The 21,269-nt window shown below is 41.5% G+C and overlaps 1 protein-coding gene across 7 annotated transcripts in view; it reads left to right on the forward strand.

Annotated features, from left to right (window-relative positions):
- The window catches only part of LOC115153551 (uncharacterized), a 74,799-nt gene that overhangs the window by 5,231 nt on the left and 48,299 nt on the right, over window positions 1–21,269 (forward strand). For 6 of the 7 annotated variants that reach the window (XM_029699123.1, XM_029699125.1, XM_029699129.1 and 3 more), the window contains exons 5-13: window positions 4,384–4,500; window positions 6,468–6,565; window positions 7,962–8,077; window positions 9,192–9,334; window positions 10,071–10,239; window positions 12,308–12,433; window positions 13,938–14,113; window positions 14,283–14,354; window positions 14,733–14,792. In XM_029699123.1, coding sequence (XP_029554983.1) covers window positions 4,384–4,500; window positions 6,468–6,565; window positions 7,962–8,077; window positions 9,192–9,334; window positions 10,071–10,239; window positions 12,308–12,433; window positions 13,938–14,113; window positions 14,283–14,354; window positions 14,733–14,792 — 1,077 coding nt within the window. The remainder of the gene's footprint in view (window positions 1–4,383; window positions 4,501–6,467; window positions 6,566–7,961; window positions 8,078–9,191; window positions 9,335–10,070; window positions 10,240–12,307; window positions 12,434–13,937; window positions 14,114–14,282; window positions 14,355–14,732; window positions 14,793–21,269) is intronic. The other variant, XM_029699126.1, reaches the window with a different exon arrangement.

The following is a 21,269-nucleotide window of genomic DNA, read 5'->3' on the forward strand; positions in this document are numbered from 1 at the left end:
AAAAGTGCAATATGTGCCATGTAAAAAAGCTAACGTTGAAGTTCCTTGCTCAGAACATGAGAACATATGAAAGCTGGAGGTTCCTTTTAACATGAGTCTTCAATATTCCCAGTTAAGAAGTTTTAGGTTGTAGTTATTATAGGACTATTTCTCTCTCTACCATTTGTATTTCATATACCTTTGACTATTGGATGTTCTTATAGGCACTTTAGTGTTGCCAGTGTAACAGTATAGCTTCCATCCCTCTCCTCGCCCCTACCTGGGCTCGAACCAGGAACACGTCGACAACAGCCACCCTCAAAACATCGTTACCCATTGCTACACAAAAGCCACGGCCCTTGCAGAGCAAGGGGAACAACTACTCCAAGTCTCAGAGCGAGTGACGCTATTAGCGCGCACCCCGCTAACTAGCTAGCCATTTCACATCGGTTACACCAGCCTAATCTTGGGAGTTGATAGGCTTGAAGTCATAAACAGCTCAATGCTTGAAGCACAGCGAAGAGCTGCTGGCAAACGCAGGAAAGTGCTGTTTGAATGAATTCTTACAAGCCTGCTGCTGCCTACCATCGCTCAGTCAGACTGCTCTATCAAATATCAAATCATAGACTTAATTATAACATTACACACAGAAATACGAGCCTTAGGTCATTAATATGGTCGAATCCGGAAACTATCATTTTGTCTAACAGATGGCATCCCTAAGTCTAAATATTGCTGTTACATTGTACAACCTTCAATGTTATGTCATAATTATGTAAAATTCTGGCAAATTAATTACGGTCTTTGTTAGGAAGAAATGGTCTTCACACAGTTCGTAACGAGCCAGGCGGCCCATACTGCTGCATATACCCTGACTGCTTGCGCGGAACGCTAGAGAAGTGACACAATTTCCCTAGTTAAAAGAAATTCATGTTAGCAGGCAATATTAACTAAATATGCAGGTTTAAAAATATATACTTGTGTTTTGATTTTAAAGAAAGGCATTGTTTATGGTGAGGTACACATTGGTGCAACGACAGTGCTTTTTTTTTCCGTGACTGTGCTTGTTAAATCATCACCCGTTTGGCGAAGTAGGCTGTGATTCGATGAGAAATTAACAGGCACCGCATCGATTATATGCAACGCAGGACAAGCTAGATAAACTAGTAATATCATCAACCATGTGTAGTTTGTTTTTTATAAGATAAGTTTAATGCTAGCTAGCAACTTACCTTGGCTTCTTGCTGCCCTCGCGTAACAGGTAGTCAGCCTACCACGCAGGCTCCTTGTGGAGTGCAATGTAAGGCAGGTGGTTAGAGCGTTGGACTAGTAACCGGAAGGTTGCAAAAACAAATCCCCGAGCTGACAAGGTAAAAATCTGTCGTTCTGCCCCTGAACTAGGCAGTTAACTCACCGTTCCTAGGCCGTCATTGAAAATAAGAATGTGTTCTTAACTGACTTGCCTAGTTAAATAAAGGTGTAAATAAATAACGGCCACAATCGGCGTCCAAAAATACAGATTATGAAAACTTGAAATCGGCCCCAATTAATCGCCCATTCCGATTTAATCGGTCGACCTCTAATATACACACCTGTTCTGAAAGGCCCCAGAGACTGCAAGGGGCGCAAGCAAGTGGCAATATAAAACCAAGGAGCTCTCCAAACAGGTCAGGGACGAAGTTGTGGAGAAGTACAGATCAGGGTTGGGTTTTAAAAAATATCTGAAACTTTGAACATCCCATGGAGCACTATTTAAATCCATTATTAAAAAATGGAGAGAATATGGCACTACAACAAACCTGCCAAGAGAGGGCTACCCACCAACACTCACAGACCAGGCAAGGAGGGCATTAATCGGAGAGGCAACAAAGAGACCAAAGCTGACTCTGAAGGAGCTGCAAAGCTCCACAGCGGAGATTGGAGTATCTGTCCATAGGACCACTTTAAGCCGTACACTCCACAGAGTTGGGCTTTACAGAAGAGTGGCCAGAAAAAAGCCATTGCTTAAAGAAAAAAATAATCAAACAACTTTGGTCTTCGGCATGTGGGAGACTTTCCAAACATATGGAAGAAGGTACTCTGCTCAGATGAAACAAAAATGGAGCTTTTTGGCCATCAAGGAAAACGCTATGTCTGGCGCAAACCCGACACCTCATCACCCCGAGGACACCATACCCACAGTGAAGCATGGTGGTGGCAGCATCATGCTGTGTAGAGGTCAACCGATTCAGATTTTTCAAAGCCGATACCGATTATTGGAGGACCCCAAAAAAAAGCCGATACCGATTAATCGGCCAATTAATTAAAAAAAATATATATTTGTAATGACAATTACAACAATACTGAATGAACAATGAGAACTTTTGTTTTAACTTAATATAATACATAAATAAAATCAATTTAGTCTCAAATAAATAATGAAACATGCTCAATTTGGTTTAAATAATGGAAAAACAGTGTTGGAGAACAAGGTAAAAGTGCAATATGTGCCATGTCAATAAGCTAACGTTTAAGTTTCTTCCTCAGAACATGAAAGCTAGTGGTTCAATATTCCCAGTTAAATTGTTTTAGGTTGTAGTTATTATAGGAATCATGACGCGTCGACTATTTCTCTCTATACCATTTGTATTTCATATACCTTTGCCTATTGGATGTTCTAATAGGCACTAGTATTGCCAGCCTAATCTCTGGAGTTGATAGGCTTGAAGTCATGAACAGCGTGTGAATCAACCATTGCTAAGAGCTGTTGGCAAACGTAGTAAAGTTTGAATGAATGGTTACGAGCATGCTGCTGCCTGTCACTGCTCAGTCACTGCTCTATCAAATCACAGACTTAATTATAATAAACACAGAAATTACGAGCCTTTGGTTATTAATATGGTCAAATCCGGAAACTATCATTTCGAAAGCAAAACGTTTATTCTTTCAGTGAAATACGGAACCGTTCCGTATTTTATCGAACGGTTGGCAACCCTAAGTCTAAAAATTGCTGTTACATTGCACAACCTTCAATGTTATGTCATAATTATGTAAAATTCTGGCAAATTAGTTCGCAACGAGCCAGGCGGCCCAAACCGTTGCATATACCCTGACTGCAATGCAATGAACGCAAAAGAAGTGACACAATTTCCCTAGTTAATATTGCCTGCTAACATGAATTTCTTAACTAAATATGCAGGTTTAAAAAAATACACTTCTGTGTATTGATTTTAAGGAAACCATTGATGTTTATGGTTAGGTACATTCGTGCAATGAATGCGCTTTTTTAAAAAACATCACCCGTTTGGTGAAGTAGGCTGTGATTCGATGATAAATTAACAGGCACCGCATTGACTATATGCAACATAGGACAAGCTAGTTAACTACACATGGTTGATATTACTAGGTTAACTAGTGATTATGTAAAGATTGATTTAAAAAAATAAGTGTAATGCTAGCTAGCAACTTACCTTGGCTCCTTGCTGCACTCGCGTAACGGGTGGTCAGCCTGTCACAGTTTCCTCGTGGAATGCAATATAATCGGCGTCCAAAAATGCCGATTTACTGATTGTTATGAAAATGTGAAATTGGCCCTAATTAATCGGTATGGCTAGTCGATCTAATGCTGTGGGGATGTTTTTCATCGGCAGAGATTGGGAAACTGGTCAGAATTGAAGGAATGGAGGACACTAAATACAAGGAAATTCTTGAGGGAAACCTGTTTCAGTCTTCCAGAGATTTGAGACTGGGACGGAGGTTCACCTTCCAGCAGGGCAATGACCCTAAGCACACTGCTAATGCAACACTTGAGTGGTTTAAGGGGAAACACGTAAATGTCTTGGAATGGCTAAGTCAAAGCCCAGACCTCAATCCAATTGAGAATCTGTGGTATGACTTAAATATTGCTGTACACCAGTTGAACCCATCTAACTTGAAGGAGCTGGAGCAGTTTTGCCTTGAAGAATGGGCAAAAATCCCAGTGATGTGCCAAGCTTATAGAGACATAACCCAAGATACTTGCAGCTGTAATTGCTGTAAAAGGTGACTTGACAAATTATTGACTTTTGGTGGTGGTGAATAGTTATGCACGCTCAAGTTTATATTTGCATCTTCAAAGTGGTAGGCATGTTGTGTAAATCAAATTAAACAAACCCCCCCAAATATCTATTTTAATTCCAGGTTGTAAAGGCAACAAAATAGGAAAAATGCCAAGGGGGGTTGAATACTTTCGCAAGCCACTGTAGACAGGTTACCTTAGTGTTCTTGGGTACAGGGACTATGGTGGTCTGCTTGAAACATTTTGTTATTACAGACTCCGACAGGGAGAGGTTGAATATGTCAGTGAAGACACTTGCCAGTTGGTCAGCGCATATAGTTTCAGGTGTTTAAAGACTTGCACTGTGATGTTTCTCTGTGTCATTGCAGGTGTTTAAAGACTTGGGCTGTGATGTCCTGGAGGCAGCGTTTGATGGTTATAATGCCTGTGTGTTCGCCTATGGACAGACGGGATCAGGGAAGTCTCATACCATGATGGGAAGCCCAGTAAGTCACTTTTGAGACGCCATGATGATATGCACTATTGTTGATTCACTCCGGTCACAGAGCTGTGTGAGTTAGTGTTTGTGCCACAGAGATCCTATTAAATAATATGCAGTTCTATGTATCCTGTAGTGTTGCCTTCAATTATTTCAATTCAGTGAATTCTGTAAGAAACCCTTATTTTCTTTCTGAATGAACCATTTCTATCCTTTTTTTAAATATCTCTCTCTGCAACTTGATCCTGGACTTCCTAACAGGCCGCCCCCAGGTGGAACGAGTAGGCAACAACACATACGCCACGCTGATCCTCAACACGGGGGCCCCTCAGGGGTGTGTGCTCAGTCCCCTCCTGTACTCCCTGTTCACTCATGACTGCTTGGCCAGGCACGACTCCAACACCATCATCAAGTTTTCTGATGACACAACAGTGGTAGGCCTGATGGCCAACAACGATGAGACAGCCTATAGGGAGGAGGTCAGAGACCTGGCCGTGTGGTGCCAGGACAACCACCTCTCCCTCAACGTGGGAGAGACAAAGGAGATGATTGTGGACTACAGGAAAAGGAGGACCGAGCACGCCCCCATTCTCATCGACGTGGCTGTAGTGGAGCAAGTTGAGAGCTTCAAGTTCCTTGGTGTCCACATCACCAACAAACTATCATGGTCCAAGCGCACAAAGACAGTTGTGAAGAGGGCACGGCAAAGCATATTCCCCCTCAGGAGACAAAAGATTTGGCATGGGCCCCCAGATCCTCAAACGGTTTTACAGCTGCACCATCGAGAGCATCCTGACCGGTTGCATCACTGCCTGGTATGGCCTCTGACCGCAAGACACTACAGAGGGTAATACGTACGGCTCAGTATCTTACTTGGGCCAAGCTTCCTGCCATCCAGGACCTCTGTACCAGGCTGTGTCCGAGGAAGGCCCTAAAAATTGTCAGACTCCAGCCATCCTTGTCATGGACTGTTCTCTCTGCTACTGCATGGCAAGCGGTACCGGAGCGCCACGTCTAGGTCCAAGAGGCTTCTGAACAGCTTCTACCCGAAGCCATAAGACTCCTGAACAGCTAATCAAAGGGCTACCCAGACCCCTCTTTTACGCTGCTACTACTCTGTTTATTTACTTTAACTCTACCTAAATGTACATATTACTTCGACTAACCGGTGCCCCCGCACATTGACTCTGTACTGGTACCCCCTGTATTAAGCCTCACTATTGTTATTTTACTGCTGCTGTTTAATTATTTGTTACTTTTCTTTCTCTTCTTAAGGCATTGTTGGTTAAGGGCTTGTAAGTAAGCATGTCACTAAGGTCTACACCTGTTGAATTCGGCGCATGTGACATAACATTTTATTTGTTTCTCTCCACTAATCAGAAAATGTGATGAGTGGAGCCGTCTGAGTCCCGTCCATTTACTGTCGCTCTCCATATCTCTCTCTTCTCCTTGCACAGCACAGGAAACACTCAGTACACAAAAGTCAGACCGTCTGAGGCTAATGAGTTTTCTGCTTGTCTAACCACCAGGAGACTTATACAAGGTCAACAGCACCATACAGAGCTGCTGTCAACATGTAGGATAATCATACAGGGCTGTTAATAACAATATTCACTATCTGCTGTGTGTGCTAATTAGAAACAAGGACAGGACATCACAAATCAGAATGGACCGACGTGCTGTTACGCCTCAGTAACGCTAACTCCACATTAGATGCCCTGGCTGGCTGGCTAGTTGGTATTTGTAGGCTGTTAAAGCAGTTGCCTGAATGGATGAGTCAGTGTGTGGACAGAAGAGGAGATGGAATATAGGAAATGTTTTACCACACATAGTACTATCCCTGTTCACCATTAGAAGCTAAGGTTAATCAAATAGTTTTCATTTATTTATAATAAATGTAAATAATTCTGAAGGGTATTATTATATTATTACAGTATAAATGTAAGTCCTCTGTCATACTTTCTACTGTTGCAGGGAGATATAGGTCTGATTCCACGGATCTGTGAAGACCTGTTCTGTCAGATATCAGAGAAGAGCCAGGGGGATGGGGCCTCATTCCGCACAGAGGTCAGGTAAGAGTCAGCACTGCTGAGCAACAAACAACAACAACAACCAGGATGCTGTCACGGAACATTTTATGGCGACACGAGATGGCTACAAGGTACAGATTTCCTCTGGGGGACCAGTAGCAGTTTAAATACGTCTGGCAGACACTGTGGTCCAACGGTCTTGGCTGGAGGGCATATTCATTTAGCTCCTATCTAACAAGTAACTAATTACCTGACAAGTGAGGAATGGACCATGTGCAGCCATCTCTGTTGGTTTTTGCTGCATGTTCCTGGCTAGACTTTTACCTGGCTAGACTTTTACCTGGCTAGACTTTTACCTGGCTAGACTTTTACCTGGCTAGACTTTTACCTGGCTAGACTTTTACCTGGCTAGACTTTTAGCCAGTAGTGCAGATAAGAACAATATGTGGTGGATGCCCCAACTGGAAGTCTGAGGGACAATAGCTAGCTATCCGCTAGCTGAATGAATTGCCAAACCCCATAGAGGAGTGCTAGCTTACCTGCTGCCAATCCTCATAGGATAGGCTAGCTGAGCTAATTGCTACAGTAGCTGACCTGACTGGCAAGCCAAACTTCTGCCTTAATAGACTTCTGCCCATTGTGAATGATTGCGGAGTACAGAGTGCATACAGTATGTCTGTATGCCAATGAGCATAAAGAAACGCTGTAATTTAACATCTCTCCTGTCAGTAATAATTATTTTGGCTTTTATGACTAAATAAAAACATTTCCCCAGCCACTGTCAGAATAAATGGGTTGTGAGAACTATTGTAATTCAATAAATATCATCTAGGTGTTTTAAAATGTATTCAGGTGGAAGTTTCAGCTTTCATTTGTGTGCTCACAGAGAAATCATTGTGAGCATTAAAGTAGGCAGGTCGTTGACTCGAGTTTTCCAAACAACTGAGCAATAACATTCACTGTCATTTCCTCTCGCTAACAAATTAACCGAATCTCTGTTCAGGCTGTGAATATTATTTGCTCTGAAGTTAGTCTCTTTAATCTCTGTCAGTACAACAATCGATGAGAAAAATCCTGGATTTTAATGTGTTTTTCTGACGTGGTTTAATTGGGTAATTCGTTAACTGAGCGCTGAAAATGAGCTTGAAATACCATTTATGTCAGTGGATGATTTGGATCTAGTGAAAAGTTGTTGATATTATTCTTATGGTTGAGTGAAAGCAGCCATGTCAGTGTGACAGACATCAGGAAATGGAGTAGCTTTCTAACGTCTTCAGACTGATGTAATTCTCTGAGGTTTGATAGTGGAATGAAGACAAGTAGTTTTAATCACATGGCAAACCTCTTTAGAGCGTGTAGCTACTGAAGGAAGCATGCGGTAGATTGTTCTGCAGTCCGACGATGGTGATGTGAAATGTTCCATGTGTTCTTCTGTTAGTTACCTGGAGATCTATAATGAGCGTGTGCAGGATCTTCTCACGACTAAGAAGAGCCCAGAGAACGGGTCAGGACTCAAGGTCAGAGAACACCCCAAGGATGGGCCGTATGTGGAGGGTAAGACTTCCTCTCTCTCAACCATACTACCGCATTGATTAAGAACAGACCAGTGGTATAATCGTAATGTTGACAAGCATATAAATACAATGAATAGAGAGGGCATCTCCAGTCAAGTCAATGATGGCATAATGGGTGGACTGGCAGCCATTTTGAGTATAGGAAGTAAAAGCTGAAAGTGTACCCTTCAATTTCTGCTGTGATTTGTTGAGTCAACTCAACTGACACTACAAAAATACATTCCATTCTAAATGACCATGGCAATCCAGCATCAGTTGATAGAACATTCCAAAATACCATGGAAATTATTGTATCACAATACCAGGCAGCCATTGTGAGTATACCCATGAGTTTACCAGTCAAATTACCAGGGTTGGAGCTTCCAAGACCGTTCTATTCATTATATTACCCTTTACAGACAGAATGCTGGTACAGTAACGGGTCGATAGCAACAATTGATAACCTTTAAGACAATTTAAAAAAAGTTCTGCATCAGAAACATCTGTACTTTTTCAGACAGTAGAATTCTGCTCTGGCATAGAATGTTTTGTATGTTTCCCTGACCACAATAGACATCACTGATTTTACTGCAGTGTAATTTTTTATGGTATGGTAGCTAGATGTTTTATTTCTACTAAATGTCTTGGTAAGTCACAGTATTTAATTAACTTTAACATCCTTTTTTTAGGAAAGTGGTCTGAGTGCTGGCAGCTGGAGATTATTTCATTGACAGTTCTGGTGATGGACGTTAGTCCCACTTCAGAAGTGGCGTTCCTTTACAGACAAGTAAAATGGCTGTTCAGTGGCACTTTGAAGCAATCTCCAGAGGTTTCATGGCAGGCATTTAAAAAGCTGTAGTTTACCCTTACAGACAGACAGACAGACAGACATGTCGTAGCCGAGGTGCTTTCAAGGCGGCACATTCCGTAAGTCTGAAAAGGGTACCTTTCTATGTTGACAAGGCTCCTTTCTCTAGTGAGATTCTCCTACTGGTCTGGGCCGTAGACAGACATGATGCTAACCAACACAGACAGGTCATAGTGACTAACAGGATCTGAGCATGTCAGTATATGTGATGTGTCAATGTGATTCTCCTTGGGGTGTGTGTGTTCAGACCTGTCGAAGCACCTGGTTCAGAACTACAGGGATATAGAGAAGCTGTTGCATGCTGGGAAAGCCAAACGCACCACGTCGAGCACGGGCATGAACGATGTTAGCAGCCGCTCGCACGCCATCTTCACCATCAACTTCACACAGGTACACACACACTGTTAGTGACCAAGTGTTCAGTACATCTATTTTGATTAATATAACAATATATGCTACTTTTATCCAAAGCATCTTATTGTACATTGAGTCATAAAAATGTTTCTCTGTGTCACTGTGTGATCCCTGTAGGGAATTGAACCCACAACCGTGCTTACAACCTTCTTATCAACTGGTGTGTGTGGTTGACGCTTTTGATTTTGTAAATACATTATTTTCTAGCCTTAGGGTGCAACCGAAGACCAGCCCTCAAGAGCCAGTTAGTCCATTTATTGAGTAAATTTGTCCAAAATTAGTATTGAGCATGTTTGCTTTGAGCCACATCCAGCTATACATGTTAAGTAGCACAGTATTGATTGTTAGTTCCCCTTTGCCCTTCATAGGCAAAGTGTTGAAGGTGATTCCACAAATCAGATTTCCACTTCCTGCATGGAATCTTCTCAGGTTTTGGCCTGCCATATGAGTTCTGTTATACTCAGACACCATTCAAACAGTTTTAGCAACTTTAGAGTGTTTTCTATCCAAATCTACTAATTATATGCATATTCTAGTTACTGGGCAGGAGTAGTAACCAGATTAAATCGGGTACGTTTTTTATCCGGCCGTGCAAATACTGCCCCCTAGCCCCAACAGGTTAAATGGATGGTTTGCTTTGGATCCTTCTCTCTCTCCCTCCCTTCATCCATTCCCATGGATAACAGCTCTGAGTGTATGTACCCATCTCCAGGCTCGTTTTGATGCAGAGCTGCCATGTGAGATGGTGAGTAAGATCCACCTGGTAGATTTGGCGGGCAGTGAGAGGGCCGACGCCACGTGCGCCACCGGTGCCAGGCTGAAGGAAGGAGCCAACATCAACAAGTCCCTGGTCACACTGGGCATTGTCATCTCTGCTCTGGGTAAATGATGCTTAGTACACACACACCAGGGTTTCTGTTAGCCAGCTTTTAGCCGATTACATAAAAAAAAATTTAAAAAATGAAAAGCCAATAAATAAAATTGCTGCTGGTCAATTGTCCGGGAGAAGAAAAACAATCGAATTGCAAAATAATGCTTTTTAGCCTATTCATTCATGGAAATTCCAGTCGATGTAAATGCATATCACTGTTCATGCTTATCAGTCTATAGGTTAATTTGCATAATTTCGTGGAATTAAATTGTTTTGCGTGTGAAGTATATTCGTTATGGATCTAATTTATCACACGGGTACAGAATACAGAGCCTTTGAGCGGAAAATCTGTCAGACAGCGCAAGAGCTGCTGCTACAGCATCTCAAACAGCAAATGCATAGGCAACGAAAGGCTGGCTTCATCAGCGCGTCACACACCACTAATGAGCAGTATGCATTTTGAAAACATATACTTAATTGTTTTGAAACCTGAACGTTTTACTACATGTTATGAGGCATGTCTTGCTTCAAAGTAGCCTAGCCAAAACCGGACCATATCCGTGAAGGCAATTATTTTATATAAACCTTTCATTGTCCAGTAGCCAAAGGCACAATCCTAGTCATATTAGCAACCTATGTTAGTTGTTGCATATTAGATCTCCCCTCTTTCTAAATGTCAACAAAAAATTACAGCAGATCAGAATGTTTGGCTTAAAATGTTGATACACTATTGTTTCTTCACATTATAAACACAGCAATATTTGAATCTGTCATATGAAACCGCTTTGCTCCGCTTTTGACAATTGCATTATGGAACGAAGATTCACCTGTAGCCTACTGCCTTGTACGCATTGCTGAGCTTATTATGTGAAGAAACAGTGTATCAACATATTAAGCTAAACGTATGTTGCATCAGATAAATTATTTAAAAAAAATAAAAAAAATTGTACTTTTTACCCCTTTTTCTCCACAATTTCGTGATATCCAATTGGTAGTTACAGTCCTGTCCTATCGCTTCAACTCCCGTACGGACTCGGGAGAGGTGAAGGTCGAGAGCCGTGGGTCCTCCAAAACACGACCCTGCCAAGCCACACTGCTGCTTGACACACTACTTGCTTAACCCGGAAGCCAGCCGTACCAATGTGTCGGCGGAAACACTACAACTGGCGACCGAAGTCCATTTACAGGCTCCTGGCCCACCACAAGGAGTTGCTAGAGTGTGATGGGACAAGGACATGCTGGCCAAACCCTTCCATAAGCAGGATGACGCTGGGCCGATTGTGCACCGCCTCATGGGTCGCCCGGTCATGGCCGACTGTCTGTAGTGGTGCCTCAAGCACTGCAATGCAGTGCCTTATACCGCTGCACCACTCGGGAGGCGGAATTACCATATTCTAAATGCGATTTCTGACGACTGTTGGTGGATGCACTAATCAGGTTACGCACCCAATGCATATGGGTCCGGTACGTTTCTCAATGTCCATTTTAAATAAAGATTCTACCGTTCAAATGTCCAGTGCCACAAACCCTGACACAGACATGGTACACACGCACGTGCCACACCACATGCCTGATGCCAACCATGACACAACAACTTACTCCATTTTAGACTCAGTAAGTTAATAACACCAATTGGACTCTGGATAAGGATTCATTTTTTAAATCAGTCTGCTGCACAAGTGGTAGCTACATGTACTTATGATTCCATTTCTATCTGCCTAGTTTTGTGGCCCATTGTTACATGCTTTTGTAGTTGGTTTTGGAGAGGATGTTTTTGTGTAATTTTCTATTTCAGTGTTTGTCTTTATGTGGAGGAGGAGGAGTTGGTTGGGGGGGGGGTTACCAAGAGGAAAAAGCAGCACTTTGTACCCCTATAAAGACTCTGTCCTAACCCCTCTTTCTGTCTGTGTGTGTCCTCCTAGCTGATATAATTGGAGCATTAGGAAGTAAGTGAAGGCTCTCAGTCCCAGACCATGGGAAGAAGAGGAAGCAGCTGTTTATCCCCTACAGAGACTGTTCTGACCAGGCTTTTTCTCTATCTCTCTTGGTCTCTCGCTCTGTGTGTGTGGCTGGAGAAGGAGATGGAGGGGGCTCCCACAAGGGAAAAAGGAAGAAGCCGCTCTTCATCCCCTACAGAGATTCTGTTCTGACCTGGCTCCTGAAAGACAGCCTGGGAGGAAACTCCAAGACCATCATGATAGCAAGTATGGTTGATCTTAATCAGTGGTATTCAAATTGGGGTCACAATCCTATATTTAAAATAAATAAGAGTACATATTATTATAATGGACCATATACAGACTTTTTGAGAAGAATACATTGAAAAATAAAATTGAGTAAATATAATTATTGGATGACTTGATTTTGATGAGATGAAAATGTAATGAATTGAAGGTTATTTGTTGTTGATGTAAAAATAGAAATGTACTGATTTTAAAGGTTGCCATTAGATTAAGGGTTGAGGTCGTGAAATAAATGGTGTCCCTACTGAACAAGTTTGAATACCACTATCTAAGTCCTACCTCTGACACTACACAGCGTAACACATTCTTTGTTCCCTCCACCAAGCAGTTAAGCGATGCCTTTACATGTTGATAAGGGGGAACTAGTAATGTAACTTATTTGGTGGGGAATATTCCTAGTATTCCTTTGGGTATTACTGTTTAGCACAGCTGCTGATTAAATACAGGCAGGAGTTAAAGTTTTCCTTCTTTGCGACGGATTTACGTTATATGGATTTTACAATTTAATTTTAATTTGGTATTTTTTGGGGGAGATGTATATTAAATATGAATCCAATATTGAAAAGGACTGGAATTAGTCAACTACCATTTTAATACATGATGGTTATTACTTTTTTTTTTTTTACATGAAAGGGAAGGTTAACATTCGGCGTGCCGGAATTCCAGAGCTACTAGATTGGCCATCCTGACCGTTGATATTTCAACTGTGTAAATATTCCAGAATAGTGAAATGAATGCATTTATTATGTTTAAAATATGTCATATATGAAACCTCAGGACACCAAATGTAAATTGTAATCAGACAGAAAATGTATTGATTGATCCAGAAGCGCATAGACTGTAAATACTAAAATAAGACGATAATGTATTTTCTGCTTAAGACAATAGTTGCTTGCCCAGCTAATGCATGACCCAAACTATACCTAAATTATATTGAAACTAAATTCGCACACACATTAGATGTAGCCTAAAGACAAGATGGTCAATTTAATCGTCTGATGGGTATAAAATTGTCTTAATTTAAATTAAATAAAAATCTATGACCTTCCTAAACAAAATATTAATGAATTTCTTTTTGATATATTTAAATGGATTTATTAGACTGGTCTATTGTGACTTGTGGAGGCCTGGCTATTTTACTGTTAATATGCATAGTCATTTTGAGATAGAAATGCAAAAAGTTTTTGTATTTATCTCAAAGTACTACTACTACTACTACTACTACTACTAAAATACACATATGTAGGAAAAGTCAGGGACAGGTATGTTTCAGGTTTTAATTGAAATTAAGTTATTAAAATTACTAAATTGAAAATGGTCAGATTTTTGTGGTGTTTCTACTGTTAACTTGGCCCAGACAGTCAATCTGAGATCGTCTTACGTTTCAGTCATGGATTATCATTTGCTTTAACTCCTGTACAGGGGATTTTTAGTAAGATGTGTTCCTGTCAATGTTCCCGCTCAGCTCTTTCTCCCGCTGACGTGAACTACAGTGATACACTGAGCACGCTGCACTACGCTAACCGAGCTAAAAACATCGTCAACAAGCCCACAGTCAACGAGGAGAGCAGTGTTACAGTCATCAGAAAACTGCAGGAGGAGATTGTCAGACTGAAAGGTCTAGTGGAGAAGAACAACCAGGTAGATGGGGAGGGTGGGTGTGTATGTTAAAGCATTTGGCTAATATCTGTACATGTGACTCTCCAGCAAAGCAACCAGGTGTGTGTGTGTGTGTGTGTGTGTGTGAGAGAGATTATGTAAGGGTATGTTGAAGTACAATGCTCATACAGTATGGCCTCTCTCTCGCCAGGCTCGCCTTTCTCCTCAGGATCTCTCCAAGACACTGAAGGTGGAGGAGGAACTTCACAAGAATGAGGTCAAAGTGAGTGCACTCTTTAGGCCTACAGGAAGTGTTCCTGGGTTGACTTGTGTATGTTTCTCAGAGTGTGACTCCTAAGGTCTTGGGTTCTATTCCTGCTGGGATCGTCATACACATTCTAAAGCTGGATGCATTCACTGTAGCCTATTGTAAGTGTCTGCCAGTACCTCGTGGAATGTACTGAATGTGTTTCTCTGCAAATATGAATAGTTGTATGTCAATATTTTGTGACTACAGATCTGTTCTCAACAACTGGAAACGCATAAGTTTAGCTTTTTTAATTCACTAGAAAATCAACAGTTATTTCTGGTTGTTTATTAAAGTTAGACCGCTAACTTATTGATCATGCTTTGTAGTAAACCCTTCTGTACTCTCCCACAGGTGTTAGAACTGACCAGGGAGTGGACCAACAAGTGGGGGGAGACCCAGAACATTCTCAAGGTACGCTAATATGTCAGTTAATTTCTTCTTTTTTTTACGAAAAATGCTACAACCACACATGTGGACGCAATGGATTTCAAATGATGATGATCAAGTTAAACACATTTCCATTGTGGCCCTGTTAACAATTATGAAAATTCATAAAACAAAATTGATAATGCCATTGTAGCTTTTAAGTTTAAAAAAAAAAACAATTGTGAAAGGAATATGCCCACTCATGGTGAAGAATGGTGTTTCTACTGGCAACCCACTTGAGTTCAATGATAGTGATGCCAGATGTTGGTGATGCAGTTGGCAATCCTTCCTCTGTTTAATGTTTTGGATCTAAACCTTCGTACAACATTTTCTCTGACTCACACAATTTTGGCTAGATGATATATGCTCTCTCTCACTCATCCCCATCGCTGGCATATCGGTTTATGCATTGGCTGACTCATAGGTCAGCAACAAAGGCTCTCCATTAGATAGATGATGATATCATGTACTCATTTTCTAGCATCTGGGGTATGCTGGAATGTAGAATGAGTCTTGGGTGCTGGAATGTCAGTTACTGTGTAAACCTAGTGAACAGTAAGACATTTGAACCTTTTCTTTCTCTGGCTCTGTCATCTTGTCTCCATTTGTGTGATTATCGGTCACACTTTCTCAGACACATGCGCGCGCGTACACTTCTCCCAGTAGATCAGCCGAACAGATGGCTGTGTCAGTGTCTGAGCTTTGGGCCCTGTCTGACCGTCTGTCTAGATCCACAGCTCCCTCAGAAGGCCATAGGCGTTTGACATGTATAAGCACTATTTATCTTTAAGGGTATATCTCAAATGAAACCTATTCTCTTTATAGTGTACTACTTTTGGTCAAAAGTAGTGCACTACATAGGGTGACATTTGGGACTCACACTTAGTCTTGGCTGCCTGGCTTCTCATCTCACACAATTCTGTTGCTAGAACCATCTCTTGTTTGTGTGGCAGCCAAATAAGATTACAAAAAAGTTCTTAAATATCCAGGGACCAATTTGCTGTTGGTTCTGTCAACTCAGAACCTCTATCCCAAATGGCACCCTATTCCCTTTATAGGGCTCTGGTCAAAAGTAGTGCACTGTATAGGGAATAGGGTGCCATTTGGGACGTAGTAAGAGGCTCAGCAGGCTTCATAGTGCTGTCTGGTGTATGGAAATTAGTTGGTTGATACTCGGCACAGTATAATCACTTGATGTAGGAGGACTTTGGTGCAGTATTTTCTAGTTTTCCAGTAAATGAACATTTTGTTTTCTGCTTATTAGTTCTTCTGTCGTGGACTGATTAGCTAGCTATGCTGATTATGAACTGAATAATGTTGTTTGGAAAGAAGAACCAAATTGTTTGGAAATTAAAGTTTGGGTATTTTGTAAGTAAACTTTGTTTTGGAGGATTTTGCAAGATTGTATTATGACAATTGCACTAAGCCACACTGGCCACTTGATTTAATACTAAAACTTGCTAGTCCATGTACCCTTTTGTCTTCTTAACGATCAGCCCTTCGATTGGGTCTGTTCGCTTACCCACTTCAATCAGTGTAGATGAAGGGGAGGAGACAGGTTAAAGAAGCATTTTTAAGCCTTGAGACAATTGAGACATAGATTGTGTATCTGTGCCATTAAGCGGTTGAATGGGCAAGACAAAATATTTAAGTGCCTTCTAGCAGGGTTTGGTAGTAGGTGCCAGGCACACCGGTTTGTGTCAAGAACTGCAATGTTGCTCGGTTTTTCATGCTCAACAGTTTCCTGTGTGTATCAAGAATGGTCCACCACCCAAAGGACATCAAAATCTAATCTAAATGTTTTTATTAGTCACATGTGCCGAATTCAACAGGTGTAGACCTTAACAGTGAAATGCTTACTTACAAGCCCCTAACCAACAATGCAGTTAAAAAAAAAATATGAATAAGAAATAAAAGTAACAAGTAATTAAAGAGCAGCAGTAAAATAACAATAGCGAGACTATATACAGGGGGGTACCAGTACAGAGTCAATGTGAGGGGGCACCAGTTAGTTGAGGTAATATGTATATGTAGGTAGAGTTATTAAAGTGACTATGCATAGATGATAACAGAGTAGCAGCGGTGTAAAAAAAAAAAAGAGGGGGGGCGATGTAAATAGTCTGTGTAGCAATTTGATTACATTCGGGAGTCTTATGGCTTGGGGGTAGAAGCTGTTTAGAAGACTCTTGGACCTAGACTTGGCGCTCCGGTACTGCTTGTCGTGCGGTAGCAGAAAGCACAGTATGACTAGGGTGGCTGGAGTCTTCAACAATTTTTAGGTCCTTCCTCTGGTGTAGAGGTCCTGGATGGCAGGAAGCTTGGTCCCAGTGGTGTACTGGGCCGTACACACTACCCTCTGTAGTGCCTTGCGGTCGGAGGCCGAGCAGTTGCCATACCAGGCAGTGATGCAACCAGTCGGGATGCTCTTGATGGTGCAGCTGTAGAACCTTTTGAGGACCAATGCCAAATCCTGCCAACTTGACACAACAGTGGGAAGCATTGGAGTGAACTGTTTTCCACACCATGTAGAGTCCATGCCCTGACGAATTGAGGGCAAAAGGGGAGGAGGGGTGTTGTGCAACTCAATATTAGTAAGGTGTTCCTAATGTTTGATATTCTCGTGTATATACACAACCGGTCAAAAGTTTTTTTAGAACACCTACTCATTCAAGGGTTTTTCTTTATTTTGACTATTTTCTTCATTGCAGAATAATAGTGAAGACATCAGAACTATGAAATGACACATATGGAATCATGTAGTAACCAAAAGTGTTAAACAAATCACAATATATTTTATTTTTGAGATTCTTCAAAGTAGCCACCCTTTTCCTTGATGACAGCTTTGCACACTCTTGACATTCTCTCAACCAGCTTCACCTGGAATGGTTTTCCAACAGTCTTGAAGTAGTTCCCACATATGCTGAGTACTTTTCATTCACTCTGCGGTCCGACTCATCCCAAACCATCTCAACTTGCTGAAGGCCAGGTCATCTGATGCAGCACTCCTTCTTGGTAAAATAGCCCTTACACAGACTGGAGGTGTGTTAGGTCATTGTCCTGTTGAAAACAAATGATAGTCCCACTAAGCACAAACCAGATGGGATGGCGTATCGCTGTGGTAGCCATGCTGGTTAAGTGTGCCTTGAATCCTAAATAAATCAGTGTCACCAGCACAGTACCATAACACCTTCTCCTCCATGCTTTACGGCGGGGAAATACACATGCGGAGATCATCTGTTCACCAACACCGCATCTCACAAAGACACGGCGGTTGGGACCAAAAATCTCCAATTTGGACTCCAGACCAAAGGACACATTTCCACTGGTCTAATGTCCATTGCTCATGTTTCTTGGCCAAAGCAAGTCTTCTTCTTATTGGTGTCCTTTAGTAGTGATTTCTTTGAAGCAATTTGACCATGAAGGCCTGATTTACGCAGTCTCTGAACAGTTGATGTGTCTGTTACTTGAACTCTGAAGCATTTATTTGGGCTGTAATTTCTCAGGCTGGTAACTCTTATCGTCTGCAGCAGAGGTAAATCTGGGTTTTCCTTTCCTGTTGCGGTCCTCATGAGTCTGTTTCATCATAGCACTTGAGAACTTTCAAAGTGCTTGAAATGTTCCATATTGACTGACCTTCATGTCTTAAAGTACTGATGGACTGTCGTTCTTCCCTTATTTGAGCTGTTCTTGCCATTAATATGGACTTAGAGCTATTTGGAAAAAGACTATCTTCTGCATACCCACCCCTACCTTGTCAAAACGCAACTGGTTGGCTCAAATGCATTAAATTCCACAGATTAACTTTTAACAAGAGACACCTGTTAATTGAAATGCATATCAGGTGACTACCTCATGAAGCTGGTTGAGAGAATGCCAAGTGTGCAAAGCTGTCATCAAGGCAAAGGGGTTACTTTGAAGAATATCCAATATAAAATATATTTAGACTGGTTTAACCCTTTTTCTGCTTACTACATGGTTCCATATGTGTTATTTAATAGTTTTGATGTCTACAATGTAGAAAATAGTAAAAATAACAAGAAACCCTGGAATAAGTAGGTGTGTCCAAACTTTTGACTCTGTGTGACTGTATACAACCCAATATGGACTTAGAGTTGCAGGTTTTCCTACATTCCAGTTGCCAGTTTACAAAACAATCTAACCAACGTTCCCCTCTTTCTTCCTTGTTCCGTCCCATGTAACTGCTGCTTATAGTTCCTGTATCCTACCAGCGGGTGTCAGTGTTGCTCTGCTGAACCTCAACATGGCGTTGCTATTTAATTTTCCAGCTATTTAGCTTAAATGGCATCCAGCTGACATTATAGCTGCTTAAATGGTCCTGAAGTCAACATCTGACACTGGGAGAAGAGTGAGGGAGAGAAGGGGAAACTCATCAGACATGCCTAATCGCTTACTCTCTCTACATCCCATATGGCTCATCAGTGTGCCGGAGAGAGAGTGGGAGAGAATTTCCCCCTTCACATTTAAGCGTGCCAGCACAGAGTTTAGTTTATGCTACTCAGGCCCAAGGATAAAGTAAGAAGTTGATGTTCACTTCAGCTTCGCCGGGATGACAGGTTTTGAGGCGAAAGTTAGAAGGGGGTGGGGAAAACACAGGTCACGCAGCCACTCCATTTGAATCTCAATTGTATTTCCTTGATTCCTCTCGTCTCCTGCTCAAAACCCATTGGATGAGAAGTTCAGAGGGGAGAGACCTCTGACCTTCTCAATCAATGGGTTTTGAAAAGGTGAGGAATCAAGGAAAAGCAGTTGAGTTTCTCACATGGACTTGGCCCAGCTGAGACGAGTTGAAAAGGGCTTGATTTACTTTCACATTGAAATTGGTTCAACTTCTCAAGTAGCTCTTGTTCAGGCCTTGAGTTTTTCCTACAGTGTCTACATGGACTAGTCCTAGATGGTGGTGATTGTTCCCCACATAACACAGCAGGGTCATACTCTAAGGCTGTTCAGAACAGGTGTATGTTGTCTTGAACAAGAATAATGCATGACAGACGAATAGAGGGTGAGAGAAGACATCAGGAGGAAGATAAGATGACAGACTGACACATGCACACATTTTTAGCTGGTCGGCATTGGCACCAAGTGTCAACCATGTTCAGCTTTGAATCTTATTCACAATTTTCTGCAGTGGTTACTTTACTCACTTTGAAACGTTGAATTTCATTTCAAAATCTTTAAACATTTGCACCCCACTGAACTGGACCCTGCTGCTAGAGCTAATGAACATTGTAGTTTATTACCTGACACTGCTGATATCTAATTAACAGATCTTGATTAGCTACATAGGGCACTGGGGCAGGCAGGTAGCCTAGTGGTTAGAGCATTGGACTAGTAACCGAAAGGTTACTAGATTGAATCCCCGAGCTGACAAGAATCTGTCCTTCTGCCCCTGAACAAGGCAGTTAACCCACTGTTCCTAGGCCGTCATTGTAAATAAGAATCTGTTCTTAACTGACTTGCTAACTTAAAGGAAAAATAAAAAATTTAATTAATTTAGCTGCTGTCCTGTCTGTCCCACGTGTATATTATTACAGCCATGTTGTAAATCTCAGATTACATGTTCAACGGTCAATCATATGGGCTGTGTCTGAAATGGCACCTGGGCCATGGTTAAAAAAAAAAGAAGCTTTTCACTATGAAGGGTACCATTTTTGCCAAAAAGTTCACATCTCTGAGGTCATAAATTTTATATTGTCTTTTTTTTTAAATGTTTTTTTAGAACAATTTGGTTTTTCTGATGTATGGTGGGCATGAAATCCCACAAGGCAAAACTCTCTCCCCCCCCATGTTGAGCATACCTGTTCACGTATTGACTATTGGTTTGTTGATGACAAATTGTCACTTGTCAATGTTTGCAACTATGACTGCATTGTAATATCTGACCATGCTCCTCTTGTCCTCCAGTTTAGTCCCTGAAAGAAAAAGCCCTAACAAAGTCTGGTGCCTTAACTCGCTGCTGACTGAACAAAGTTTTGACTTTATCACAGCTCAAATAGTGTTTTGTGGAAGTCAATAAGACTCCTGATATTTCTCCCTCTATTCTATGGGAAACGGTTAAAGCTTTTATTCGTGGACAGATGATCTCATACTCAGCCAACAAAACAACATGCATAGAAAGTGGCTGAGACTAATCATGCAGCACCTTGTGTCACGATCGCAGATTTTAGAGAAACAACATATGTCGATGCATATAAGTGTCTTATATCGGCTGAAAGCTTAAATTCTTGTTAATATAACTGCACTCTCCAATTTACAGTAGCTATTACTGTGAGAAAATGCCATGTTTGAGGAGAGCTCCTAACAACAACACTTTCTTTTCACCACGATAAGTTTGATAAATTCACCTTTGAAGGTGAAATGTGTACTTAAATCAGAGCAAGATTTCAGAATGTATCATCCAAAGGGTCCCAGAGATAACATGAAGTGTCGTTTTGTTACATGAAA

This window comes from Salmo trutta, chromosome 18, assembly GCF_901001165.1.
Source record: "Salmo trutta chromosome 18, fSalTru1.1, whole genome shotgun sequence".
NCBI lineage: Eukaryota > Metazoa > Chordata > Actinopteri > Salmoniformes > Salmonidae > Salmo > Salmo trutta.